This window comes from Mustela nigripes, chromosome 2 (genome assembly GCF_022355385.1).
Source record: "Mustela nigripes isolate SB6536 chromosome 2, MUSNIG.SB6536, whole genome shotgun sequence".
NCBI classification, from domain to species: domain Eukaryota; kingdom Metazoa; phylum Chordata; class Mammalia; order Carnivora; family Mustelidae; genus Mustela; species Mustela nigripes.
In genome coordinates, this window is record NC_081558.1 from 10,129,195 (window position 1) to 10,157,163 (window position 27,969).

Consider the following 27,969-nt stretch of genomic DNA (forward strand, 5'->3'; position numbering starts at 1 on the left):
GGGGTGGGGGTGGGGTGGTGGTGGTTTTGGGACCACACCACAGAAAGAGGCCCGGTTCCAGCTGAGGGGCCTGGAGGCTTTTATTTATCAACTTGTCCAACAGGGTGGGGGCGGACCCACTACAGGGCGACCTCAGGGGCCACCTCACCGGACCCCTGGCCTCGGGCCACATCTGCCTCCCTCTGCTCTCGCCGCTTCTTCCGCTGGAGCAGCCGACGTTCCCGCTCATACTCCTTCATGCGCATCACGTAGCTGCAAACAGAGCACGTGAACAGCGGTCAGGCAGCCAGGCCCTCCCACGCCCCGGGCAGAAGGGACAGGAGTAGGTGCCCCACAGCTTTCTGGGAAGCCTCTGAGTGGGAAAGACCTGTGTGCCTGGCTGAAGCGTGGGGTGTGCCTGGGCCAGAGCTGCCTGGCTGACACCAGTGAGCCCAGGGCTGAAGCTGGGCCTCCAACCTGGAACCCGGCCTGGCCATTCCTCCAGGGGCCTCAGAGCCATCCAGCCCTCCTGCAGGCCCCTTGGGATTCCTCCGAACCAAGTTGGGGCCTGGCCAGAACCTCAGAGCCGGCTGGCTGTCTTGTCTGTGGGGCAGTGTCCTGCTGGGGGCGGGTCTGGGGCTCACTCGAGGTGCTCGCAGTATTCCCAGTCGTGCTGCTCGTGCTTGCAGGCCAGGAAGTTGGGGAAGCTGTCGCGCTTGCACTTGAGCAGCCGGATGAGGTAGTGGGCGCAGTAGTCCCGCTGCTGCAGCACCAGCTGTGCATCGTTCATCTGCTGCTGGGTGGCCACCATCTCTGCAAGGAGGGCAGGCTTGCTGGGCTCGAACTGCCCGAGACCCGTCCCCCACCCTCACACCAGACTCCCGGGAGCCCCCACTGGCATGTGGCACCTGCAGTACAGCCACCCTCCATCAGTGTCCTTTCTAATGTGTGCGAAGACCACAAGGACGCTGAGGCCCAGACATGGAAAGGGTCCCTCTCCCCATCACCCCAGGATGCCTCCGCATCTGTACTGGATCCTTGCGTCCCCTTCCCTGGGGCTCCCTCCCCCAGGCTCACTCTCCAGACAGCTCCACCCTGCAGAGCCCATGCTCGGAAACTACCTTCTACCTTCTCTCACTGTGTAGTCCAGCGGAGGGCCACTCCCCAGCGCTGCCTGGGGCATCTGCATCCTGGCCCCACCCTGCCAGCAGCCTCCACCTCCTCTGCTAAGAAGTGGAGTCCTGTTCCCAGCTCTAGAGTCAACAGTGTGCGAATACATGTGAAGCACTTGGGCCCATGCCTCAGAGGAGCTGAACTGGCTCCTGGTCCTGGTGCCGTGGCCACTGGGCATATCCGATGGGGTGAAATCACCCTTACAAGGCTGACTGGGGCTGGTAGGACTGGACACCTACCCCAGCCTATGACCAGCCACTCTCCTCAGCCCAACATGGGGCCCTGGACCCAGGCGTCCTGCATCCTCAGGACCAGCCCCACTCCCCTCAACATCTTCTTGGTCCAGGGGCCTCCCCATCAGCCCCAAAAGGTGTCCACGGCGATCTTGCACCTTCCCCTGGCGGGCTTCCTTCCCCTCTGTTTTCCAGTCCCATTTTTCTGCCTCCCAGCCGGACCTCATCTCCTGCCCCTGCACCCATGCTCTTCCAGCCCTCATGCTGCCCACACATGGTTTCACCAGGTTCTCCAGAGATGCCAGGGCTCCATGCTTCCTCAACTTCCTGCCTGCTTCTTTCTCGAATGCTCTTTTCCCCACTGCTCCCTGGGACCACTCTCTGGCTGCCCAAACATTAAATGGTGGCTTCCAGTGGTTCTTGCTAGGAGCTCTCTGCTCATTCTCATTCATGGCTCGATCCCACTTCACAGGTGGATGGGCCCCAACTTGGTCCCGCCAACCTCATCTGAGCCCCAGGCCTGGGTATCCACCTGCAGTGTGGCACCAGCAGCAGTGGGGTCTCTGGTGTCAGGCAGGAGTCACACAGCACCTACTGTGTGCTAGGTGTTGGAGATACAGCAGGGAACATGCTAGACAAGGGTGCCTGCCCTCGGAGGCAGACACAACAATTAGGTAGGTGGAACCAGCTTATCACAGAATGTCTGGCAATGCTCAGTATTAGAGAGAAAAGTAAAGCAAGGGAGAGAGGGGGCAGTGTTGGGGTACCCCTTAGATGCAGGCGTCCCTTAGAAAGGCATCTGAAGGTGAGGAAGTGAGTCATACCTGGGGGAAGAGCATTCCCAGTGGTGGAACAGCAGGTTGAAAGGCCCCGAGGTGAGAAAAGGTTCAGGATGCACCAGGGATCTAGGCCCCCCACACAAGCATGTGGCCGGAGCTAGAGCCAGGGGCAAGCTTGGTGGGGAAGTCAGGAATTCTGTTCTGGACCTGCTGAGTGGGAGATGCCCACGAATCTGGAGTTAAGGGTCTAGGCCCAGCTGGAGATAAAAAACTGGGAGCATCACAAGGCACCCAAAACCAGGGGACTGGCAGAGACCCCCAGGGCTGGGTGGGAGTGCGTGGAGATGGAAGGTCAAAGCAGCAAGGTACCTCACCATTTATAAGGCAGGGACATGGGGAGGAATCCTGAGGGCCCATCAGTGAGGTGTGTGGGCATGTGGGCGCCTGGGCACCAGGTGAAGAGGGGTTTCCAGGAAGTGTAGCGATCAACTTCGATGCCAGTTGCAGTGGGTTAGAACAGAGAACTGACAACCGGTTCAGGGATACAGACAGAGTGGGGGCTGGGTGGGAAGCTGGACAGGAGCCCCTTCTGTGAAGTGGTGGGGATTCAGCTGGAGGGATTTTGAAACGGTGGAAATAAGTGTGTTTGCATGATGATGAGAAAACCAGTGTTACACAAGGAGAAGGGTTGGGTCAGACAACAGGCAAGGGGATGTGACAGGTGGCACAAAGGGTCCGTCTGGAGTGGCAGGGGGCGGGGGCGCACGCCCGGCTAGTGCATGAGCAGATCATCTGGTGGAACAAGAGAGAAGGCCATCACAGAGATGCAGGGAAGCTGAGCTCTTTTGGTTGCTTGTATTTTCTTAATAAGAGATATAAGTGACTAGCTGGAGGGAGGTACTTGAATTCTGAGAGAGAAGGTATGGGGTTTAGAAAGGCACGAGAACAAGCCCAGTGCCACAGAAGGTAGCAGGAAAACCAGTCGCGTGAGGGTCAGCAAGGGGAGGCATGTGGAGAGCAGCCAGCCAGGTTGCGTGTTTTTCTCCTGTAATGTTCGGCTGCGCAGGGATAGATGCCAAGGAAAGCCCAGTCTGACCCCAGTTTTGGTTTAGCCAAGCAAGAAAGAGGAGCAGGGACCTGTGCCATTATGGGCAAAGGATTCACAGGATAAGGAGGTGGGGGGCTGACAGGATGCTGGTTCACGTGGGACTGGCGGACCATTAGGATTTGGGACACTGGAGGAGTCCACCACCTCCTAACGTTCTCTCTGCACTCCACTGGCTTAGAGGTCTCCCTGTCGCTCCCCACGCAGCAGCCAGCATCTTTTGACTAAGCAAGTCTGGTCATGTCCCTCTGCTTAGAAGCAGGGACTCTCCCCTCTCCTTGTATTTTATCTGGCCAACTCCTACGTATCCCCTCTCAGATGTCGCTTCCAGCCACCGCCTCCTGGAAGCCTGCCTTGATACCCCAGGTGCCGCCCCCTCGAGATATGCCCGGTTCCGCTATCTTTCCCACAGGGCTGGAGTTCCCACTTGTCAGTGTCTGCTGTATGGACCGTGCTCAACTTGAGACTTGGCCAGGCTGGCTCCCGATATGCCTGTGATAATGCTACATAAAAAGAGCAACGAGCAGGACATGTGCGGCGTGAGGGGGCCCCTCTTGTGTTTAGTGTATGACCCGAAAAGCAGTACCATCTGGACAGAGATACAGCGGACACGTCCCTTCCGTGATACACCCTGCCCTGCCTCCCCACTGCCTCCAGGACCAAGCCCGGCTCCGACCGCCTCTCGGCCCCAGACTGCCACTCTCGCCCCCGGGGTTTTTGCTTCAACTGTGACTTCTGTTTGGGATGCCTCCATACTCAGCCAGGCTCACGGGAGTCCTCTACACTGTTCCGAGCCACGCTGCCGGGGCTGAGCCCAGACACAGCGCCGGGACTCCGAGCCCAACCCTGGGTACCCCGCGATTCGGGAGTTCTGGGCGTCCACGTCCCACTCCCGCGGGCCGCGCCTGCGCACTGGGCCTCACCGCGCTCCTTGCGCCCCGGGAAGCCGTAGTCGGGGGGGAAGGTGGGCATCCGTTGGGGGTCGGGCTCCCCCGATGGATCGGTCACATAACGCCGGGCCAGATGCGCCCCCATGGCTGCAGTCGCCGCAGATTCCCGCAGCAGCCGGGGGTCACCTCGCTCCTACCCGGAAGCACTACTCCTTGCAAGCCACAGCTTCCGGGTCGCACTGGCTGCTGCCGTGATCAGGGAGACGAACGGCTCAGAAGGACTTCCGTTCTCTTGCGCGCCACCTGGCGGTCAGGCGGAGACCGCACAGGCGCAGCAGTGCCCTGGAGAGATCAGGTGGACTCCAGAAAGGGTCTTCCGGCTTCTGGAGACAATCTGGGCGGGCGATGAGGAAGGGGTCGACCAGGGGCATTTTCCCACCCTCCCTAGGCACAAACGAAAATTATTATTATTATTATTTGAAAGATTTTATTTATTTATTTGACTGAGAGACAGCGAGAGAAAACACAAGCCTGGGGAGTGGGAGAGGGAGAAGCGGATTTGAACACTACATCAAAAATTAATGATGTACTGGGGCGCCTGGGTGGCTCAGTGGGTTAAGCCGCTGCCTTCAGCTCAGGTCATGATCTCAGGGTCCTGGGATCGAGTCCCACATCGGGCTCTCTGCTCAGCAGGGGGCCTGCTTCCCTTCCTCTCTCTGCCTGCTTCTCTGTCTACTTGTAATCTCTGTCAAATAAATAAATAAAATCTTAAAAAAAAATTAATGATGTACTATATGTTGGCTAACTTAACATAATAACCAAAAAAAAACCCATTCGAATTTGTCTTAAAAAAAAACTCCTGCGCAGTACTGATGATATAATTAGCAAACATCAAAAGTTTAAATGCAATTATTCAAAATAAATGTTTTAATTGATTAATTTAAATACTCAAAGTTATAAATAAAACTATTTAAAGCTGAATTTTAATTTTATTTTTATTATTTATTTACTTTTAAACAATTTTACTTATTTATTTGTTAGGGAAAGAGAGCACAAGCACGGGGAGCAACAGGCAGAGGGAAAAGCAGCCTCCCCACTGAGCAAGGAGCCTGATTCAGTCTCCATGCCAAAACCCTGGGATCATGACCTGAGCTGAAGGCAGACGCTTAACTGACTGAGCTACCCAGGTGTCCCTTATTTTATTTTTAAAGATTTTATTTATTATTATTTATTAATAATTATATATATTATATAATATTATTTATTATTAATATCATTGTATAATAATATATAATAATTATATTATATCATATATAATATAATATTATTATTATATATTAATATATTATTATATATTATAATGATGATCATTATCATAATATAATATAATTATGATATATGATAATATAATTATGATATATAATTATGATAATGATCATAATTAAAAATCAATTAATATATAATGATAATTATAATATATTATAATTATTATAATATAATAATAATTATAATAACAATTATTATATAATATAACAATATATTAATATATAATAATATAATATAATATAATATTATATAATAATATAATATAATATTATATATTATATAATAATTATTTATTATTTATGATTATTTATTTATCTCTGAGAGAGAGAAAAAGAGAGCACAAGCATGGGTAGGGGCAGAGAGAGAGGGAGAAGCAGACTTCTCCTATGTGGGGTTTGAACCTAGGAGCGCTGGATCAAGACCTGAGCCGGAGTCAGACGCTCAGATGACCGAGGCTCCTCCCCCTGGGCCCCTAAAGCTGAAAGGTAGACTTCTAACAAGCTGAAATTTTAAGTCCTTTTGGGTACTTTTGTAAAAATAAGACTCAGTTCTACTATCCCTCTAATTGCCACTGTAAAGAATTGGTATTACATTTCACACTTGTTACATTAGGGCTTACATATATGCAAATTTTAGAGTATAGCACGTTGTTTAGTACTACCAGATAGGACTTAGCCTCAGTATTCAACTGTAACAAATGGTGTGTTAATTTATTACTCTTCGGAAACCTGCCTGGGGACACAAAGAGAAACCATTCAATTGGTGCTTGGCGGGGCTGGGTGCACCTTTCAGAAAGGAAATTAGACCATGTCATTCCTTGGCTAAAACCCTCCCTTGGGTCCCCATTTCATATGGAATAAAAACTGGACCCAGCCTGAAAGTGTCTGACTCAGGAGGTATGGGGTAGAGCACCAGAATCTGCATTTCTTTCTTTCCTTTTTTTTTTTTTTTTTTTTTTTAAGATTTTATTTATTTATTTGACAGACAGAGATCCCAAGTAGGCAGAGAGGCAGGCAGAGAGAGAGAGAGAGAAGAGGAAGCAGACTCTCTGCGGAGCAGACAGCCTGATGTGGGGCTCGATCCCAGGACCCCGGGACCATGACCTGAGCCGAAGGCAGAGGCTTTAACCCACTGAGCCACCCAGGCGCCCCTGCATTTCTTTTTTTAAAAAAGATTTTATTTATTTATTAATTTGATGGAGAGCGAGAGCAGAGGTAGGGGGAGCAATAGGCAGAGGGAGAGGGAGAAGCAGAAGCCCTGCTAAGCAGGAAGCCCGAAGTGGGGCTCAATCCCAGGACTCTGCAATCATGACCTCCACTGAAGGCAGATGCTCAACAGACTGAGCCACCCAGGTGCCCCAGAATCTGCATTTCTAACAAGTTCCAGGTTGTGGTCATGTTGCTGATCTGGGGTTCACCCTTCGGAGAATTGCTGAGTTAGATTTTCATGTGCTGACACGGAGAAGTGGCCACAAAATATTAAGTGGAAAAAACGCCCTATGGAGAATGGACCAATGGTGAATGAAACTTTCTTTCCAGGTCTTACTTGGAACCTGACCCCAGACCATGACATAGATTTGTGATTCTTGTGCTCTTTCTGACTCCAGGGGGCAGCATTCACATTGTAGTCTTTCTGAATGACACTCCTGGAATTGTGCAGTGCACAATCTGCACAGCTGTACCAGGCAGCCCTGCCTTGTTCTGGATGTCTCTCCTCCCCGCCCCCCCCCCCCACGCCTTTCTCTGTGCTTCAGCTGCTTACCCAGAGGTCAGAGCTGGGAGGAGATCCAGGAGGGCAAATTATGATCCCAGCTTGCTTTCTTTGCACGACCTTGGGAAACTCAGTTTACTCATCTGTAAAATGGGATCAATAATACTAGCCCCATCTAACCTGAGATCCCTTTGGATTATATTGTTTACTGTCGGTCTCTCCTCTTGAATGTCAACTCCATGGAGCAGGGAATTTTGTCTTCTTCAGTGTCGTATTCCTGCACCTAGAAGGGAGCTGGCTCGAAGTGAGTGCTCTGTAAGCACTTATCAAGTCAACAAAAGAATAAATGAAGTGGTTTTGGGGAGTCAGTTAGGTGGTTGCATGAAAAGCGCTCATTGCCTGGCATATAGTAGGCGCCCAACACATACTTGCTGTTCTTTCTCTTGTCCAGGTTGCATTCTAACTAAAAGGTATGAGGCTGAATAAAATGAAGTGGTGAGGCCAGCAGGGGGAGCTCTCATGTCCTACCATCCTTGGTCAATTGCAGACCATACTGGAAAAGAGGTATCTTGCATTTACCACCCCATCTGGGTGGAGGCAACAGCCCAGACAGTGAAGCACAGTCACAACTCAGCCCCTCAGAAGCCACTACTACTTGGAACTCCCATTTCATTCCAGTGGACTTAAAAAAAAATTGACATATAATGTATTATTTGTTTCAGGGGTACAGGTCTGTGATTCATCAGTCTTACACAACACACAGCACTCACCACAACACCTACCCTCCCCAGTGTCCATCACCCAGCTACTCCATCCCCCCTCCCCTCCCCTCTAGCAACCTATAATTTGTTTCATGAGATTAAGAGTCTCTTATGGTTTGTCTCCCTCTCTGGCTTTGTCTTGTTTCATTTTTCCCTCCCTTCCCCTATGATCTTCTGTTTTGTTTCTTAAATTCTGCATATCGGGGGTGCCTGGGTGGCTCAGTGGTTTAAGGCCTCTGCCTTCGGCTCAGATCATGATCCCGGGGTCCTGGGATCAAGCCCCGCATCGGGCTCTCTGCTCAGTGGGGAACCTGCTTCCTCCTCTCTCTCTCTGCCTGCCTCTCTGTCTACTTGTGATCTTTGTCTGTCAAATAAATAAATAAAATCTTTAAAAAAAAATTCTGCATATCAGTGAGATCGTATGATAATTGTCTTTCTCTGATTGACTTATAATACCCTCTAGTTCTATCCACGTCGTTGCAAATGACAAGATTTCAATTTTTCGATGGCTACATAATATTTCATTGTATAGCTATAACACATCTTTATCCATTCGTTTGACAATGGACATCTGGGCTCTTTCCATAGCTTGGCTACTGTGGACATCGCTGCTATAAACACTGGGGTGCACGTGCCCCTCCAGTGGAGTTTTGTTCATAACAGCCCCTCCCAACTCCCTCTTTCCTTTATAAAGGGGTGGTTTTCAACTTGGTTCTCTGGACTTGCCTATGGTTTGACCACAGCTTGCTCATCTTAGGTTGCAATTCTCTGCTATTCCCAAACACACTCACGTTGCTTGTGAAATAATGGGCTGTTTTTTTTTTTTTTTTTCAGGTTAACCTGAAGGCAACCAAGACGGCAAGATACTCCTGGGACCAGTCATTTTGGTAGAAGCTGAAGGGGTCCAAGCCACAGATGATTCTGGGTGGGTGGCAGGACGTGGCCCATTTTGTCCTGAGGTCCCTGGACTCCCTCCCTTGCCTCAGTCTGTCCTGTCCATACTCCGAGTTGGGACCTGGAGGAGATGACATTGTGGAATGAATGAGTAACTGTCCAGCCTGCCAAGCTCTAACTAAGAGGGTGAGGGTGGTTTCAGGCAGTTTGTGCCCGGGTGGAGGAAGGGGCTGGGCCTTGGTCACCTGTGCCACTCAACCTTCCTTTTTTTTCCTCTACCAATCATTTGACAAGGAGACTTTCCGGTGTCCCCTGCCCACACCCCCTGCGTACCCTGCTTCGCTGCTCACAACTTCCCCACCCGTCCTTCCTCCTTCCCTCGCCCTTGGCTCTGGCCCCATCTGGCCTGCCCCCAGGCAGGTGCCGTGTTAACATCTTGTGAGCAGAACACCCTCGGCCCAAGTGGGACCGGGGGCGGAGAAGGAAATTCTGAGTGGCATCTGCGCTTTACCACGGTCTGCTGGATGGGAGATCGGAAGCTCTGGGTAATTCAGTTCAGGGGGGAGGAGGAAAAAAAACAAGATCAGGAAGACCTAGAAAGCCCCTGGGGAAGGCCTTAATCTGCCTATAGGGCAGACAGGACAGTGCATCTAATCTAGCCTGGGCGCTGTCTTGGGATGGCAGCTGCCTGTATTGAGGTTGGCTGGTTGGTGTTGGAGGGATGAGGGAGCCTGGGGGGCTTCGCCTTGTGGGTGGCCTTAGTTAGAGCTTGGCAGGCTGGACAGTTACTCATTCATTCCACAAACACCCATTTGACACCTACTGTGTGCCAGGGAGTGGAGCTGAGCTGCTAATGGGGGGGAAGACAGGCAATAGACAAGATAAAGAAATGAGATATATGGAACGGCAGATGGTAATAACTATTAAGGAGAATTATAATGAATGGAGTTTATGGGCTGGTTGTTTTAGAAAGTCTCATGGAGAAGGAGACATTTCTTGTTTTTCACACCAGGAATTTGCTGTCCTCAGGGCCTTTGCACAGCCTGGAATGCCCTTCCTCCAGATATCCACATATTATCCATGGCCTTCCTCAACCTCTTCAGTCTATTTCTTTCCTTCCTTCCTTCTTTCCTTTATTTCTTTTTAAGATTTTATTTATTTATTTGAGAGAGAAAGAGAGCATGAAAGAGAGAGAGAGTGAGTTCATGAGCAGGGGGAGGGGCAGAAAGAGAAGCAGGCTCCCCACTATGAGCCAGACACACAGCTCAATCCCAGGACCCTGGGATCTTTACCTGAGCGGAAGACAGATGCTTGACCAACTGAGCCACCCAGGAACCCCCTGTCTATTTCAATTGTCAGGCTTCTCTAGATCACCTTTTCCTTCGTTTTTAAAAAACTGAGTTGTAAATGACATATGACATTATATTAGTTTCAGGTACACAACGTAATGATTCCACACATGTCTATATTGCAAATATGCAATTGATTCCACACATGTCTATATTGCAAATATGTAATTAACAGTAAGTGTTGTTAACATCCACACAGAGTTACAATGTTTCCCCCCCCCCCCCTTGGGATGAGAATTCTTAAGATCTACTCTCTGAACACAGACTTATTTCAGAGCATGAGTTGGGTATACATCCTGTAATGCATGTCAGGAAATGTTTATAGACACATTCGAAAAAGATGGTTCTGGAAGTGTTAACGGTTCAGGGAGAACAGAAGGAGCATCACATCGGCCAATGCATGTACTGACCATTTTGTAATTCATGGAGAGATGTATTTAAGGACACATGGGAAAAGATATGTTTGTGTGTGTGTGTGTGTGTGTGTGTGTGTGTTTTCACCACAGTATCCACTCTGGGCCATTTAATTCATTTTTTTTGTGTTGGTTTTTTGTTTGTTTGTTTGTTTGTTTTTGGAAAAGATGTGTTTTTATGAGTGTTCCCTCTTTGGTCACTTGTGAACTGTGTTAGTGAATGGATGTATAGGCAATTCTGTAATGAATGTAGAACTGTTTAAGACACATGTAAAAACAGATGTTTCTAAGAGTGTTACTTGAAAACAACAACAAAAGGACTCTTAGCAGTTTTCAAATATACTCAATCACCTGCTTGAACATAAGGACTTAGTGTCCTATATTTCCTCATTAACATGACTTTTGCTGCACCCACATATTTTGATATGGTACACCTTCACTTTCATTCAATTAAAAACATATGCTTTTTAGAGAAAGAGAGAAAGAGGGAGAGAGATTGAGCACATGAGTGGAGGGAAGAGGCAGAGGGTGAAGGAGAGAGACAATCTTAAGCAGGCTCCATTGCCCACTACGAAACCTGACACGAGGCTGTATCTCACGACCTTGAGATCATGACCTTACTGAAATCAAGAGTCAGAGGCTTGACTGATTGAGCCAGCCAGGAGCCCCTAATTAAAAATATTTTTAATTTTTGACTTCCTCTTTGATCTGTGGGTGTTATTTAATTTCCAAATATCTGTGGATTTTCCAGATGTCATTCTGTGATTTCTAATTTAATTTGGTTCTAGTCTGAGAACATGCCTAGTAAGATTTCCATTCTGCGATTTTCCTTTTTATTGCAAGGGATTTTTTTTCCTTTTTGTTGTTGTTGTTGTTGTTTTTGTTTGTTTGTTTGTTTTTTTGTTAAGCACTGTATCCCTGCTACCTAGAACAGAGCTTAACACATAATAGGTTGTCAATACAATCTGTAGAATGGATGAATGCACAACTGAATCCCCACTCCCCTGTTGGAGGCTACGGCATGGTTGGAGTAGTGGATCAAACCAGGACCTGACTTGTGTCTCCTTTAAAGTCCTGATGCCTTGATAAGGGGTTAAGGACAGGAAAGTTGAGTAACACTGAGGAAGGGTCTGTGCTACGTGTCATGGGCTCACCTACGTGACTTCCCACACGCTCTCCCTACAGAAGGGAACAATGTGGTCAGGGGCATGAATTCTTAGTTGGTCCTTGTTGTTCCTGTACCTCCCATAACCCACTCCCTGGTTTATTGTCTTGCTAATGGCATTAGCCGAGACTACCTGACATCACAAGGTTTGCTTATAGTTAATGTAAACTTGTTATAGAAACTTGCGGTCATCTGACTAGATACTGATGTATTACTCCTCCTATTGTGGTCTGCCTTATAAATGATTATAAGATGTGGAATAAAATCAGTACTCTTGGACATCATCCTCAGTGCTCCTCCTGCCCCCATCTCTTTGTCTCTTAACCATCCTCTTACCCTCACATTCCTGGTCGATTTGTCGAGCTGCCCGTGACACTTCCCATGGACATATCAGAGGACCTTTGCTCAGAGATGTTGTTCTACTCCCCTGAGGTCACACAGCAAGAATGGGGCAGAGCTGGGGTCAGCCTTATGTTATATCTAGTTGATGGGACTGGATTGCTCTGCTAGTTCCTGAGTACCTACTGTGTGGCAAGTCCTGAAGGATGGCCTTGGCTGTGGTCATTACCCAGTCACAGTGAGACCATCCAGCCATCACTGCACTTCCTTGCCCTGGGCCCACTCATCTCAAGGGGCGCCCTTGATGGACAGAGATGCTATCAGTCTACTTGGCTGGTATAACCCCACCTCCATCCGCTCCCTCCCCTCTAACCCCCCCCCCCCATTCATCTGGAGCCTGATGGTCCTATGTGTGTTCAGCAGACAGGCTCCTTCTTTCTCGATGTCTTCATTTCTCCGTCTGTAGAATGGGAACGGCTGCATCTATGCCTCAGGCAGGCTGGGGAGGTTCTGCACGTGACATCATGCAGGGTTAACAGGGGAAAGCCCAGCCCCTGGGGTGAGCTTTCTCTGCAGAGGGAGGCTGGTCTGTTGCCACCCGCCACCCCCCAACCTCAACAAGGGCTATGTCACTTTCCTTCCTCATGTGCTGGTGAAGACTTTCTGCTTGTGGAGACTGTGGGTTGCTTATATTGATCTGTGAGGCAAGAAATTCTATTTTGAGTTGCTCTTGTTCTGAACAACAGAACAACAGAACAGAATATTAGCTCAGCCTAATATTCTAATGTGTATACGGTCTTGATGGTATTTCCATGTTGCTCAGCCCATTATGAATTGTGATTATGATTTACTTTTAGTGGAAAGCCCCTCGGAGGGGGAATTGGGGTCTTGCCCCTTGCAGTATGGAATAGTTTCCTGTGGTTACCATCACAAATCGCCATAAATTTAGTGGCTATACAACAGTAATGGACTCTTTGATAGTTCTTGAGGTCAGAAGTTTAAATTGTTTGATGGGGCTGAAACCAGGCATCAGAAAGGCCACATTCCCTCAGAGGATCTAGTGGGAGAACCCGTTTTCTTGCCTTTTCAAGCTTCTAGAGATGCATCCCTTGGCTTGTGGCCCCTTCCTCCATCTCCAAAGCCACCAGGTGGTATAAAACTTCAGAGAAAGGAGAGAGAGGCTTGAGACACAGGCACACACAGGGAGAAGCAGGGTGACCACAGAGGCAGGCACTGAAAGGACATGGCTGCTTCCAGGGCTTCTGGTGTTTTCTGGCTGGGGGCCAGGAAATTTGAGTGGGGAATATTTCACAATGTACAAACTGATGATCTGATATACATGTATATTGTGAAATATTCCCCACAATGGGGCTATCAACATACCCATTGCCTGATAGTTCATTCATTCTTTCTACTTCCTTCCTTTTTTTCTTTCCTTCTTTCTTCTTTCTTTTTTTCTTTCGTTCATAGAAGATTCAAGATCTACCCTTACAGTGAATTTCGAGTACACAGTACACATTCTTGTACACCAATCCTCCAGAATTTATTCATCTTACAGAACTGAAACTTTATGCCCCTTAACCAACATCTGCCCAATTTTCTCTTCCTCAGCTTCTGGAGACCACCTGTCTGCTTCTATGGGTCCTGCTATGTGGAAGAAGGCAGAAGCAGGCAGACCAGGTGGAGGCTATTATTGTAATCCCAGTGAAAGCTGCTGAAGGTCAGACTGGGAGGCTCAGATGTTGGGTATATCATGAAGATAGAGCTAACCAGAATTTCTAGCAGATTTGCCAGATTTCCAATATCTAGGCTATCAAACAAATCTCCCCAAACTTAGTGGCAAAAAAAAAAAAAAATCACTTCAGTGTTAGGTCTGTTATTAAATGAAACGAGACTGAGACAAAGTGAAAGTTATTTAAAGTTTTATTTTATGATAAGTATTAGAAGTCAGACTGATTGATCAGGGGAACAAGACTGAAATAAGGTGAAAGTTATGCAAAGCTCTATTTTATGCTAAGCATTAGAAGTCAGACTGACTGGTCAGGGCCATCTCTGAAGAGAGTGATCACTCCCAGCTTACAGACTCAAGAATTGACTGACTGACCGGTCAGGGCCACCTCTGAAGAGGGCGACCCTTCCTCATCTTACAGACTATCTTTTATAGAGCAAAAGTCTGGCCACAGATAGGTGGCCAATGAGATTGTAGTTACGTTAGGTCACACATAGGTGGCCAATTGAATTACAATTTACCCTATAGTAGCTGTTCGACCTAACCTATTACTCTGGTCAGAATTGGTGCTCAAGATTGGTGCCCAAATGGCGGGGTTTACATTCTTTGGTGGTTAGGGAAAAAGTATGTGTGTTTCTTACTGATTGGATGTCTCCACCTGGCCTGACTCGTCCTTGTATTCTGGGCTCTGTTATCAAGAACTGGCCAACCTGGCCTTGTATTCTGGGCTCTGTTATTAGGAACTAGTTGACCATATTTTACTGGTTTCCCTGGGGGGAACGTAAGTTTCTCTGGGGGAAGGGGGGCAGGGTCAGTTTAAGTTTTACTGCACAAACAACAAAATGGCTTTTAACCAAGATGGAGTCGCTCTGGCTAACTAGGTCCTTACATTCAATATGCTCACAGTTTCTGTAGGAGAGCTGGTTTCTGCTCCACAATGTCCTGGGTCCTCAGATGGGAAGAATCAGTGGGCTGGAGGTGACTCTACTGTCCTGAAGTCTGGAAACATCAGGAGGTGCCTTCACTATATGCCTGGCACCTAGGCTGGGATGACTTGAAGTCTGGCCTCAGCTTGGACTATTGAGTGGGTTGCCTTGATGTGGCTTGGGCTTCCTCACAACATGGTGGCAAGGAGTGTGCGTTCTGACAGCTAGGTGGAGGCTGCATGCCAGCTATCACTTCCACTACATTCTGTTGGTTATAAGAGAATCACTAACATCATCCCAGATTCAAGGGGTGGGGGTGGGGAGAACAGGACTTTACTTCTTTTAATTAAAAACATTTTTTTAAAAAGTAGGTTGTACACCCAACATGGAGCCCAATGTGGGACCTGAACTCATAACTGTGAGATCATAGACCTGAGCTGAGATCAAGAGTTGGGTGCCCAAGTGACAGTAGTCCCTGGACTCTACTTCTTGTCGGAGTGGCAAGGCCACATTGCATAAGAACATGTAGCACAAAGAGATACTGTTGCAGCCTTCTTCTTCTTTCTTTTAAAAAGATTTTATTGTTTTATTTGAGAGAGGACACAGCGAGAGAGGGAACACAAGCAGGTGGAGTAGGAGAGGGAGAAGCAGGCATCCCGCTGAGCAAGGAGCCTGATGCGGGGCTTGATCTCAGGACCCTGAGATCATGACCTGAGCCAAAGGCAGATGCTTAATGACAGCCATCCAGGTGCCCCTGCTGCCATCTTCTAAAAATTCAATTTGCCAGAGTCATGGAATGAGAGAATAGAGGACTGATGCATATCCTAAGGCCGCTGGCCCCAAAGGCTGATGGCGGTCCTCTGGAGAAGCACAGGCAGGCTACCCTCTTGGGAATAGTTCTCCAAATGGCTCCAGCCTGGTTATTCTACCGCCTTCACTTGGCTCACAGGAAACTCCCACATCCGTGCTGAACCCAAAGAAGCAGCCACTCTTCTTGTAGACCTTCCCCCCAAGTCCATGCTTTTGCTTCTTGCTGTTTTAGATATGAGTCAAAACCTCATCCCTTGCATTACCCATGGGGTGAACAGACTTTTGTCTTTAATTTTCACTTTTTAAATAACTTCCAGTCAATGTCAAGCTCAGGGTGAAAAACTTGCTTTTGCAAGTTCTGTGTATATGACAGTGGTGACTGGCCCCCAGTGATCCTTACATCCTGTTGTGAACACCCTCGTGCTGTCTCCCGCCATGACTCTGAGCTGGTCCATGTGAAAAGAATAGTAGAGGATATAGTTTGTGACTTGGGTGGCTAAATCATGAAAGGGCTCAATGGCGTCCATCTTGGCCTCTGCCACACTGTGGGGGATGCTCAACCAGCCCTCTGGAGAGCACTTCATCTTGGAAGCAGATCCTTCAGCCAGAGCCCAGCCGTCAGAGACCCAGCCCCAGGGAGCCTCTTGACTGCATATGAGAGGTCCCGAGGCAGAACCACGCAGACAAGCGACTCTTGAACTCTAAGCCACAGAAACTGTGAAATAATACGTGCTTGCTGTCCTTATGCAGTCAGAGAGAAATGAGCCAGTGTCTTCTGACCTCACTGTGGAATGCGGGAGTACTTAGCACCTATCACGTCAACATTTTGTTGCAAATGTCACTTCCAGGAGACCTCTTTGTATCTTCTTTATATCTCTACATTGGCCCCTATCTTATCGCATTACTCCATTTTATTTTTAAACAGTGCTTAGTGACTGCTGGAAATAAAATAAAAAATCAAACTGTATTTGTTTATTTCTATGTTTAGGCTAGTTCAGTGTCTTGTCTTGATGGAAAGTTCTATGAAGGAAGGAGCTTATCCATCTTTTCCACCCAGGGCCTGGTGCTTGAATGCAGGGGTTGCTGTCATTGTCACATTTGTGCATGAATCCAAACTGGGAAAAAGGTGTATGAGTGTGTGTGTGTGTGTGTGTGTGTGTGTGTGTGTGTGGTTTGGGTGGTTCCCCTTAAGGTGGATTTGCATGTACTTGACTTTTGATGAAAAAGGGAACTGAGAGAAGCCACAGGCACCTGAGCAGGAGGCATAGGAGGCAGAAGCTGTCCATCCCTGGCTCTGCCTCTTAGGATCCTGTGTTAGCTGCAGCCATGTACCTGCCAGGTATGGCCCTGGCCAGGCTTGACCTGGGGGTCAGGGATGGTTGGGACCCAGATTATAGTATTCCCCACCCTGTGGCTGGAAACGGGGCCCTGAGGGACAGAAGAGGGAATGGGCTGGACTCTCACCTACTTTTCCTCTGGAAGGGACCAGAGAGGAGGAGGAGGATGACGGTGATGACTATGAGAATATGGCGCCACCCTACAAGGACCTTCCTCCCAAGCCAGGTAAGATGACTTCTCTGAGGCCAGGGTTAAGGAATGTGTGTTTCATAGCCTGGGGAAATCAGGGTCCCCAGAGGATGTTAGCTGGACATTATGGACACACAGTGAGCCTCCTGTGTACCCAGCTCATGCCAGGCACTATGTTGGTGGGAGTATCTGTGTCTCTGGCTGCCCTTGAGGATCTCTCTGTTTGAGGGGAGAGACAGTTCTGGGCATAGCCTCAGGGGAGCAGGTCTGAGAAGGGAGGGACAAAGAGAATGGGGAAATCTCCAGGGGGAATTGAGTGTTGGGAGGATTGGCCACAGAGGAGGGGCTATTGGAGTGCGACTTGAGGTATGAGTTGGAGTTTGTTAGGAAGAGATGTCCAGTAGAGAGCTGGTGGGTTGTAAAGGTCCTGAGACATGAAACCTGGTGTTTCATAAAACTGTGAGTGGGCCAGTGGCTCCCCAGCATCTTCGCATTCACATTCTGGGCCCAGATTGACCTAGATCTTAGACTTGGGTGCTTCGTGCCTGGACCGGGACTCAACAAGAATCTGATTAAGTGGGTATAAAAGTGAAGGCTTTGTGGTTTCCCCGAGCCAAATCCCACTAGGGCCTCTGAGGGTTGACTGTGCTGTGCTGGTGTCCTTGAAGAGGGGCCATTCTATGTGGGGTGGGGTGCTGCATCCTCCACTTCTTAATCCAGAATCAGACCAACCTGGGAGGTCCCTAGGCACCATGGGGCTCAGACAGAGGGAGGAGGTGAACTCGCTTGGCTGTTTATCTGTCTCCCGGGTCCCACTTGGTACCAATACAGTTCTCAAACCCACCACCAAGATGACTTCACCATCTGACCATCAGTAGTACTCCTTCCCCAAAGTTAGCCCCCTCCCCATCTCTAATTGCAGCCCTATCTCTACCCCATCTTTATTTCCAAATCCAAAGTCATCACCCTACTCCAGCAGAACTAAAACCTAACTGTAACTTCTTCCCCCTAACTCAGTGCAACTCCAGTCCCAATCTTTATCTCCATCACATCCTGACTCACAACCCTACTGCCATGTCCATCACTGTCCCCAGCCCATCTTCAACCCCATTCTTATCCCAACCATAGCCTTGACTCCAACACTAGCCCAAACTCACCTGTCTTTAACTTAAGGTAAACAGTTGTCCCAGTTTGCCCAGGAATGAGTGATTTCCTGGGATGTGGGACTTCAGTTTTAAAACTGGGCAAGTCCTGGATGATCCAGGATGGTTGGTCACTCTGTCTTAACCCTGTCCCCATCCCTACCCTCAATTCCATTCTTATGCTCAACCCTATCCCTAGCTTTCCATTTCATCCCAGTCCTGGTTCCATCCCTGCCTCTGATACGTTTCCGACCCTCATGCCAGCTCTAATCCTGAACTTCTCTTCTGCAGATTCAATGGCTCCACCCAGGCCTCCGAGGGCAGGTGAGCTGGGGCTGGGGGTACAGGAAACCAGTGCTGGCTTTGTCCTGCTCTGGGCCTGAGCAACCATTCTTCCCCCTCCCCCCCAGGAAATAAAACGGAGAACCCCCCACTTCCCTGCAAGTCCCCAAAGATCAAAGGTGAGAATCTAGGGCTGGGGTCTTTTTGGCTTACCTGGATGAAGCCCTGGTCTGCATAACCATTGTCTTTCTGACATCTTCTAGGCCTGGACCTCACCCCTGTCCCCCGAACATCTCAACTGGGTGAGCAGTGGGAAGACTTTTTAAGAAGCCTGAGAGGAGACACCTGGAAGTCTTCCCTCCAGTTCCCCAATTCTGATTAGAGAACAAATCCGATGGGATGAGGGAGGTGTTGATCTTGGAAGACAGTCTTTCAGCAGCTTTTTTCCCCCAGCAACTTTGAATCAACCTTTTCCCCCCTTTCTCCCAGGTGTCAGTCTGGAGCATCCTCCGTTCCAGCCATCCCTAGCTAGTAAGTCCTCATGTCCTCCCTGTGGATCCCTATCTTCCCTCTCATGGTCGCATGTATGCTTGAGTCAGACCTCTAGCCACAGAGGGAGACCCTGGGGGCAGAGAAATGTGTCCTTTCAGAAGCTCCTCCCCTCTGAGTCTAGACCAGACCCCGAGGGATGCAGGGTGCCTGACTGATAATTTTTAGGTTCCACCTCCTACTTGCATAAGGTATGGGAAACAGTCTCTGCCTCTGAAGCAAAGGTCCTAGAATGGGGAGCAGCTTGGACAGGGGCTGCTGAAGAGTATAAGAAAAGCATCATAAATGTTTGAAGCAGTACTGGGTCCAAGTCATGCATGACCTCTCCAAGCCCTCAGGTTACTTATTTGCAAACTGGGAATAATAATAATTACATCTGTGTCATAAGGATCCAATAAGATAACAAGGATGTGACAGGTTGCTTGGCATACAGTAAGTTCTCTTGAGTGTTCTAGGTTAGGTTGTAGTTGTGTTAGGTTATGGTGATGGTGCTGGATTTGGAAATGGAGATAGGAATGGAGATGTGGCTTCATTTGGAGATGGAGAGGGGCTATAATTTGGAGAAGGGGTGGCCCCAGAGCACAGTAAGTGCTCTTCTGGGCTTCTTCACAGTTCTTTTCCCCTGATCCTCTCTTGCTGACCCCATCTGGTGATACAGTCATGACCATGGATCTCTGTCTGTCTGCTTTTGGAGAGAGGCTCAAGTGTCTCTTTCTCACTCTCTGAAGCACTAATTCTGGTCTCTCTGTCTCCATTCTCATCCCCCAGTAACTCCAGTGTCCCAGCTCAGTCAGAAGTCCAGGTGTCCTGGATGCTATCAGGAGGAGAGACTGGTGGTGTACCTGTGCCTGCTGGTGGTGGTGTCCCTGGTCCTGAGCTGCACTGGTCTGGCTGTGACCCTGATTAAGTGTGAGTAGGAAGAGGATGGGGCTTGGGGAGAAACTGAGCATTGATCATGGGAGGACTTAAGCTCAAGATGGATTCTTCCTCATAGACCAGGAGATGGTAGAAGAGCTGAAGATACTAACCTTTCAGCAGATGGCATGGCAAGCAAATGGTAAGTGGTTCCAATTGTCCCTTCATCCCACACATATTGAACACTCAATGTGAGTCCTCAAACCCAACTCCAAGACCACTTCCAATCCCATCTCTGCCAAGGCTTGTGTTAGGTTTTGGGGCATAGGTAGGGTAGTGAGCACCTCAGGCCCAGATCCTGTTCTTGTGGAGTGTGTGGTGTGTGTTTGTGCATGTGAGTCTAGACCTCCACCATCCAATATGGTGGCCATTAGTCTTGAGTCACTGGCTATTGAGCTCTTGCAGTGCAGTCATTCTGAACTGAGATGTGCTGTAATTGTGAAATACACACCAATGTCAAAGACTTGCTACAAAAAAGAATGTAAGATATCTTAACAATGTTAATAACAAGAATCTTTAATATTGATAACTCATTGAACTTATACTTTGGATATATTGGGATAAGTAAAGAAATAACATTCAAATTAATTTTGCCTGATTCTTTTGACTCTTTAAAAACATGGCCATTAGAACATTTAAAGTTATGTATGTGGTTTATATTTTATTTCTGTTGGACAGCACAGTCAGGTATTGAGAACCATTTACCAAATTATCACTCAAATGAGTATAAAATTTCAATCTTTAAAAAAATAAAGGCGCCTGGGTGGTTCAGTGGGTTAAGCCGCTGCCTTCGGCTCAGGTCATGATCTCAGGGTCCTGGGATCGAGTCCCGCATCAGGCTCTCTGCTCAGCAGGGAGCCTGCTTCCCTATCTCTCTCTCTCTCTGGCTGCCTCTACGTCTACTTGTGATTTCTCTCTGTCAGATTAATAAATAAAATCTTTAAAAAAATGAGTATAAAATTTCAAATCTCAATGAATTGGCCAAAGGAAAATCATTCTATTAAAAAAAATCTAATTAGGGATCTTGACCTTATCTTTGGGAGGTTCAATAAGGGCTTCTCTAGGGAAAGAGTGCTATAGTTGAGTGAGAGAAGAGAAAAAATTGATCAAGTGAGATGTTGAGGGCTTCAGGTATATGCAAAGGCCCAGTGGTAGGAGGCAACATCATAAGTACAAGGGAGGAGGATGGTGGCTTGAATGAGAGTTGTGGCCATGAGGATGGAGAGAAGTGGGTGGAGCAGAAAGTTTTTAGGAGGTAAAAGTGACTAGACCTGGAGATGGACAGGAATGGCAGTGAGTAAGAGGGAAGGGTGTCAAGCTGGAAGAGGGCATGTTTGTGTGGGAGTAGGGAGAATACACACATTAGTTGTAGCAAAGTCTTCTGGGTTGACATGGCCTTCACCATGTTTGTTGAAGTCTGAAAATTGTTCCATTCTATGTGCATGCCTTCTCTGAACATCTCAGATCAAGCCACTGTTCTGCTCAAAACCTAGTGATGGCTTCTCACTGCCCAGAGTCCAACACGAAACTCCTGGCTTAGCATTCAAGGACCTGGACATCGGACCTCACCCTATTTTAAGCTTTAGCTCCATGAGGTTCACCTTGATCTCTACCACAGCAGCCTTCCCCAAAACACTTGCCTCTGTACCTTGGCTTCCAAGGTGGTGCCTGCCAATGGAGCCTCCCTCTTCTGTTCACAGATACTGAGTCACCATCTCCCTCCAAAACCCACCTCCTCCAGGAAGTCCACCATCTCCACTCTTCCCCAACTCCCAGAGATCAATGCCTCCTAGGCATTGATCGAGGGCCACTCTAGGACCCTGAGCCACTCTAGGACCCTCTCTAGGCACTGCACATGTCATTTTGAGTTCTAGCACCACTTACTAGAAAGAGGGTGCAGTGGGGAGCACTGATCTTGCTTGTGTCTTGTGTGTTTGCAGTCATTGGTGGGTGGGTGGGTAGATGGGGATTTGGGTTTCTAACCTTCCAGCCTATCTCTGCTAACAGTGACTGGCATGGCAGGGATAGCTGGCCTGAAGAAAGACATTGACCACATAAGAACTAACACCAACCAGTCCCTCCGAGAACTACGGGGGTTATTAGGTGAGTGGGACTTGGGGAACTGCCCTGAGATGGGGGGCATGACAGAGCTGGCACATTGCACAAATCCATGGGGGTGATTCACACTGCCGTCTATCTGAATGGTGCTACCTGGAGTTGAGCAGTACACAGCCTGCACAACTTTATATGGCACACCATGTACATGACCCTCGCTCTGGGGCCATTCTGACAGCATTCTGTTCTGTCTCCAGATTGTACCAGGGTCACCTGCCCGGAGGGTTGGGTCCCTTTTGAAGGAAAGTGTTACTACTTCTCCCCAACCACCAAGTCATGGGATGAAGCCCGGAAGTTCTGCCAGGAGAATTATTCTCACTTGGTCATCATCAGTAGCTTTGCTGAACAGGTGATCTATCCATTCCAAGCCCTTGAGAATCATTGGGATTCACATATCCTTCCCTGGTCTGGATGGAGAGAAATTGGAATTGCTTTTGAGCCACTAAGACTTTTTTTTAATAACAAGGTTGTGAGGACACGCCCTACTTGAGTTTAAATCCTGTTTGCGTTTCTTATGCTAAGTCTCAGTTTTTTCCTCTAACCTGGAGATACAATAATGGCTATCTCTTAGCACTTTCTATTCTCCAGGCTCTATTCCAAACATCTTATATCTTACATTAACATAGCTACAACCCTGTAGGTTAGGGTGTGAGTCAGGAGAGGTTATGTTGTGCTAAAGTAACACAGTCCCCGTAGCTCAATGATGAAAATGGAAGAGGCAACTCTGAACGCTTCCACTTACTTGTACTCACAAAGCAAGTCACATGGGTCCTCCTATGCTTTTAGGTGGTAGAGAAATAGTTCCACCCGTGGAGGAGAATTGGCATTTTGTAAGCAATTGCAATGATTTGAGGCTACCATGGTTAGATAGCAAAATGCTTTGTACATAGTACATATTATTTGTACTTTACAGATGAGGCAACTGAGGCACAGTACATTTAAGAAACTTGCCTGTGGTCATTTACAACTAGTGAGTGTCAGAGCTGGGATTTGAGCCCAGATGTTTGCATGGTTTATCTTTCCCCATCATTTTATTTTATTTGTGTCATTATTTTCAAGTGGATTTCTTGTAGGCAGAATATAGTTGGATCTTGTTTTTTAAATTCAATCTGACAATTTCTAGCTCTTCGTTGGTGTTTTTAGACTACTTATATTTGATGTCATTAAACTGATGGCTGAATGGAGTTTGTACTTGCAGAACTTTGTGGCTAAGGCTCATGGCTCTCCACGGGTATACTGGCTGGGGCTGAATGACAGGGACCGCGAAGGGGACTGGAAATGGCTGGATGGGTCACCTGTCACTCTGAGGCAAGTATTGAGGGCTCTTGGGGTCTCTGCTCCCTGTGGGTCTTTGTGCAGTTAGAGCCAGAAGATTCTCTAGAATCCTAGGCGAGGGCGGATAGTGGAAGCCTAAGGGTGCTTTTTTGCGGATAGGGCTTCTGGTCCCGGTACCTTTTAAATTTTCCTCCATTGCAACATCTCCTTTTGGCACAACTGCTCACATACATCAGGTCCCCAGGCCAGTGGGTAAGGGGGAAAAAAACAAAGGAAGGGTGGTGACAGGGCAGGAGGAAGAGGAAGTTTTTGATATGCCAAGAGGATGAACAGGATCTCTGTGTCTGTCTCTGACTCTCTGGACTTTACATACATTAACCCATTTGTTTAATCTTTTTAATAATCCTGTAAGGAAAGTACTGTTATCAACTCCATTTTATTTTTATCTTATTTCTTGTCATTTTCCATTTTCTTATCATTATCTATTTTCAGGATGAGGAGTCTGAGGTACAGAGAGGTTAACCAACCTACCTCAGGTCAGAGAGCTAGCAGGTGGCACTGCCAACCAACGTATCTTTAAAGTCTATACTCTTAGCCATTATACTTTACTTTTTCAAGGAGTGTATGTATTTGTATTTTAAGTAAATGTTAACAAGCTGCCCCTCATAGTGGTTATACCAATTTATTCTTTCACTGGCTTCACTACGCTTTTCTTCTCCAAGAGCTCATCAAGCTTTTGTAATTTTTGATAGCTTAATTATAGGTGAAAATGGAATCACAATATAGTATTAATTTGCATTTCTCTTATAATGCCTGAGAGGGAGTATCTTCTCATATGTTTAATAGCCACAGGTATTAACTTTTCTGTGACATGTTTATTCATATCATTGGCATATTTTTATATTGGGAATAAAAAAAGATTTTATTTATTTGTCAGAGAGAGAGAGAGAGAGAGACTGCACACAAGCAAGGGGAGCGGCAGGCAGAGGGAGAAGTGGGCTCCCCACTGAGCAGGGAGCCCGACACAGGACTGAGTCCCAGGACTTGGGGATCATGACTGGAGCCAAAGGCAGACGTTTAACTGACTGAGTCACCCAGGCTTCCCTATATTGGGATTTTTTTCCTTATTGATTTCTAAGGACTCTTTATATATTAGAAATATTAGTGTCCTGAGGGGGATCTCATTTTTTATTAAAGATTCCTGGAAGAATGGGGCACCTAGGTGGCACAATTGGTTAAACATCTGACTCTTGGTTTCAGCTCAGGTCATGATCTCAGGGTTGTGAGACTAAACACCCTGTCTGATTCTACACTCAGTTTGAAATCTGCTTGAGATTGTCTCTCCCTCTTCCTCTGCCTCTCCTGCTCATGCTCTCTCTCTCTCCTTCTGAAATAAATAAATAAATCTTCAAACAAACAAACAAACAAACAAACAAACTTCCTGGAGTAAGGCACCGCTCTGTGAATAGAGAAGGCAAAGTGTGATGCTGTGGGTGCTCAGCTCAGACGACTCATATGGGCTGGTGCAGCCCTCCCCCAGCAGGGGGCACTGACTGCTAAAGGCTCAGGGTTATGCACTTTAGAGAGTTGTCCTCAGGTGATGGGGGGCCTGCTCAGCTAGAAGGTTGCTCCACTCCCAGTGGGGTCAGCCCATAGCCAATGAAAGAAGCCTGGATCCCTTGTCACACACTGAGATAACTCGGTGGTGCTATTCCTATTCCCGAGCTCCCTGTCGGATCAGGCTAGGGAGGGCTAGATCAGACTGAACCCACATCCCAGCTCCACGCCCCCTCCTGCCTCATCCTGCTTCTCCCAGTCCTCTCCTGAGAACATCCCTTAATAAATCCCATGGACCTAAATCATCAAATCAGGCTCTGCTTTAAGGGAATGTGATCTAAGACACTACAATACCTGGAAGGTTGGGAGGGTTGCAGGGGCGAAGGAAGGATTCTTTGTAAGAGGCAGAAACTGACCAGATGCGGGAAAGGGATTCAGGAGCAGGAGATTAACCCCTGCGAGCGGGAGGCGGGGCTGAGTTAAGGCGGACAAGCTGGGCTGAAGGGGATCATGTGGTAGCTTCAGGTAATTCTGAAAAGCCAAAGAGATGATTAGGATGGAAGAGACGTGAACCATGAAGGCCTTTCCTCCTCTCCCCCGCCCCACCATATTCTTTCTTTTATTAATAGACTTTGTTTTTTACAGAAGATTTGAGCAGAAGGTACAGAGAAATGTTTCCTATGTTCCTTCTCTCCTGCACAGTCTCCTCTATTATTACCCCCTTGCATTTTGTGTGGCACATTTGTTACAAGTGATGAACCAATATGGATACATTATTATGAACTAAAGTCCATCGTTTACATTAGGGTTTACTCTAAGTGTGGTGCATTTTACTGTTTTGTTTTTTTTTTTTCCCCGTCATTCTACTGGTTTTGACAAATGTGTGACATCATGTATCCGCTGTCACAGTATCACATATCATGCTCTGAAAACCCCCCTGAGCTCCACCTATTCATCCCTCCCCATACCCACTTTTCCTTCCTCCAGCTTTTGGGACCCAGAGGAACCCAACAACCTCTTTGATGAGGACTGTGCCAGCATGAACAAAGGTGGCACCTGGAATGACCTCTCTTGTGACAAGACTACATATTGGATCTGTGAGCGGAAATGTTCCTGTTGAACCTCACCCCTGAGGGTGGGTGTGACTCTTTATCCAGTGCTCCTTGGCTCTTAGGGGTGAGAACCTTCTGCCCTTCCACGGAGGACCGCCTTTCCATGAGCCGACATGGATATAGCTAAGATGGAACCAGGAGCTTGGATATTGCAAGGCCCCTTGGGTGCAAGTGAGAGCATTTCTACGGTGAGGATTTGAGGGCTTGTTATTTTTTGTTTCTAATATTTTATTTATTTATTTGGGAGAGACAGTGAGCAAGAGAGAGTGCACACAAGCAGCAGCAGAGGCAGAGGGAGATATAGACTCCCCTGCTGAGCAGGGAGCCCCACACGGGGCTTGATCCCAGGACCCTGGGATCACGACTTGAACTGAAGGCAGACACTTGACTGAACCACCCTGATGCCCATGGGCTTCTTCAATAGGATGGTGTCTTAGTTTGTCAGATTGCTGCACCAAAAAACTAAACTGAGTGGCTTATAAACAACAGAGATTTATTTATTGAAATTCTGGAAGCTGGGACGTCCAAGATCAAGGTATAGTGTGTAACGAGGGTCCATTTTCTGACTCATAGATGGCCACCCTCTTGCCGTGTTCTCTCATGCTGGAAGAGATGAGAGCTCTCTAGGGTCCCTGTTATAAGGGCACAAGAATTCTACCCCCATGCCCTAATCACCTCCCAAAAGGCCCATCACACTGTGGGTTCAGATTTGACAAATGAATTGGGTGAGGACACATAATGCAGTCTGTAGCAGGTACTTTACTGGAGAGGGACGAGGTCTTAGAAATTGTCTCCAAGTTCTGGGGTCTGAGGAAACTCACCAAGTCCCTGATCATGGCTCTTAGGAAGCAGTGCTGGCCTGGGGGCTCTGGGTCTGACAATGGAGTTGGAGCTGAAAACTCCCTGACTGAGTTGGAGCTGAAAACTCCCTGACTCTTCTGGACCGTGGTGTGCCTGGACAGGGCTCCCAGTAGGAGAGCCTGTCTGATGTGGAGCAGCTTCTGGGAAGCAGATGGGGAAAAATTATTCTTGACAGGCAACTTTCTTAAGGTCTCAGGTGCGGTTTGCCCAACCTATGTGGCAGAATCAGGCCTCTGCCAAGATGTGTCCTATGAAACTTCTAGAAAGGCAGACCAGCTGAAAGGCAGGACTGCGCCCAGTGTGTGGTCAGATTCCCAAGCCTGAGCAGAGCTATCTACCCGCCTGCACCTTTAGACTGTTTGTCTTTTGTAAAGATCTTTGAGGAAGTAATTCACTTGACTTCTGAGCAGACCTTGCTGGGCTATCAGCTCTTGCAATGTTAGAACTCAAAATGTCAGCTCACAGTGTGGTCCTTGGCCACTGTGTTGGTTTTCTGGGACTTTCATAATAAAGCACCACAGACTGGCTTAAATGAGAGGAATTTATTGTCTCACTGTTCTGGAGGCTGATGTCTGAGATCAAGGTGTTGAAGAGCTTGGTTTCTGGTGAGGCGTCTCTCCTTGACTTCTACATGACCCTCCTCTCCCATGTCTTCACACGGACTTCCCCTTGTCTGTATCTGTGTCCTAATGTCTTCCTTTTATGGAAGGTCATATCAGATTAGGGCCCATTGTAATGACTTCATTTTCATTAATTACCTCTTCAAAGACCCTACCTCAAAATACAGTCATATTCTTGACATACTGGGGTTAGGACTTCAACACATGAATTTTGGGGGAGATGCAGTTCAGCCTCTAATACCCACTAGTTGACTGGTGCTCCTCCAGTGATTATGATAATGAGAAGCACCCCCTAGGAGGCTGGTACTATCCTGCTGCTGAACAGAAGTCAACATGGAAATCCCTTTGGACAATCCCAGAATTGTATCCAAAGGTAGATTGACATTCTCCAAACTGATCAATTTATTGATCAACAACTATCCCTGATGACTAG

General features: G+C 47.7%; 2 protein-coding genes across 3 annotated transcripts; one reads left to right on the forward strand and one right to left on the reverse strand.

The window, feature by feature from the left end:
- Positions 1-55: 55 nt before the first annotated feature.
- NDUFB7 (NADH:ubiquinone oxidoreductase subunit B7) lies at positions 56-4,382 on the reverse strand. Its single transcript, XM_059389240.1, has 3 exons — positions 4,193-4,382; positions 624-792; positions 56-252 (listed from the first exon to the last, which is right to left on the reverse strand). The coding sequence occupies exons 1-3, from the start codon at positions 4,302-4,304 to the stop codon at positions 120-122; spliced, it is 414 nt and encodes a 137-aa protein (XP_059245223.1). The 5' UTR covers positions 4,305-4,382; the 3' UTR covers positions 56-119.
- Positions 4,383-9,309: 4,927 nt separating this feature from the next.
- CLEC17A (C-type lectin domain containing 17A) lies at positions 9,310-27,740 on the forward strand. Of its 2 annotated transcripts, none has more exons than XM_059389238.1 (12): positions 9,310-9,395; positions 17,064-17,144; positions 18,542-18,574; positions 18,661-18,711; positions 18,796-18,834; positions 19,022-19,063; positions 19,850-19,990; positions 20,076-20,138; positions 22,004-22,099; positions 22,309-22,460; positions 23,310-23,419; positions 25,931-27,740. In XM_059389238.1, the coding sequence occupies exons 2-12, from the start codon at positions 17,108-17,110 to the stop codon at positions 26,061-26,063; spliced, it is 897 nt and encodes a 298-aa protein (XP_059245221.1). In that variant the 5' UTR covers positions 9,310-9,395; positions 17,064-17,107; the 3' UTR covers positions 26,064-27,740. The 2 variants fall into 2 exon arrangements, with proteins under 2 accessions (XP_059245221.1, XP_059245220.1); XM_059389237.1 differs by lacking the exon at positions 9,310-9,395 and adding an exon at positions 16,833-16,920.
- Positions 27,741-27,969: the final 229 nt, after the last annotated feature.

Bases quoted from the DNA above. Each gene is read 5' to 3' on its own strand.
- CLEC17A (XM_059389237.1), top strand. The intron at 22,100-22,308 runs GTGAGTGGGACT...TTCTGTCTCCAG, and splicing joins AGAACTACGGGGGTTATTAG to ATTGTACCAGGGTCACCTGC. The intron at 22,461-23,309 runs GTGATCTATCCA...TTGTACTTGCAG, and splicing joins TCAGTAGCTTTGCTGAACAG to AACTTTGTGGCTAAGGCTCA.
- NDUFB7 (XM_059389240.1), bottom strand. From the start codon at position 4,304: ATGGGGGCGCATCTGGCCCGGCGTTATGTGACCGATCCATCGGGGGAG. The intron at 793-4,192 runs GTGAGGCCCAGT...CCCTCCTTGCAG, and splicing joins CCCGGGGCGCAAGGAGCGCG to AGATGGTGGCCACCCAGCAG. The intron at 253-623 runs GTGAGCCCCAGA...CTCTGTTTGCAG, and splicing joins GAATACTGCGAGCACCTCGA to CTACGTGATGCGCATGAAGG.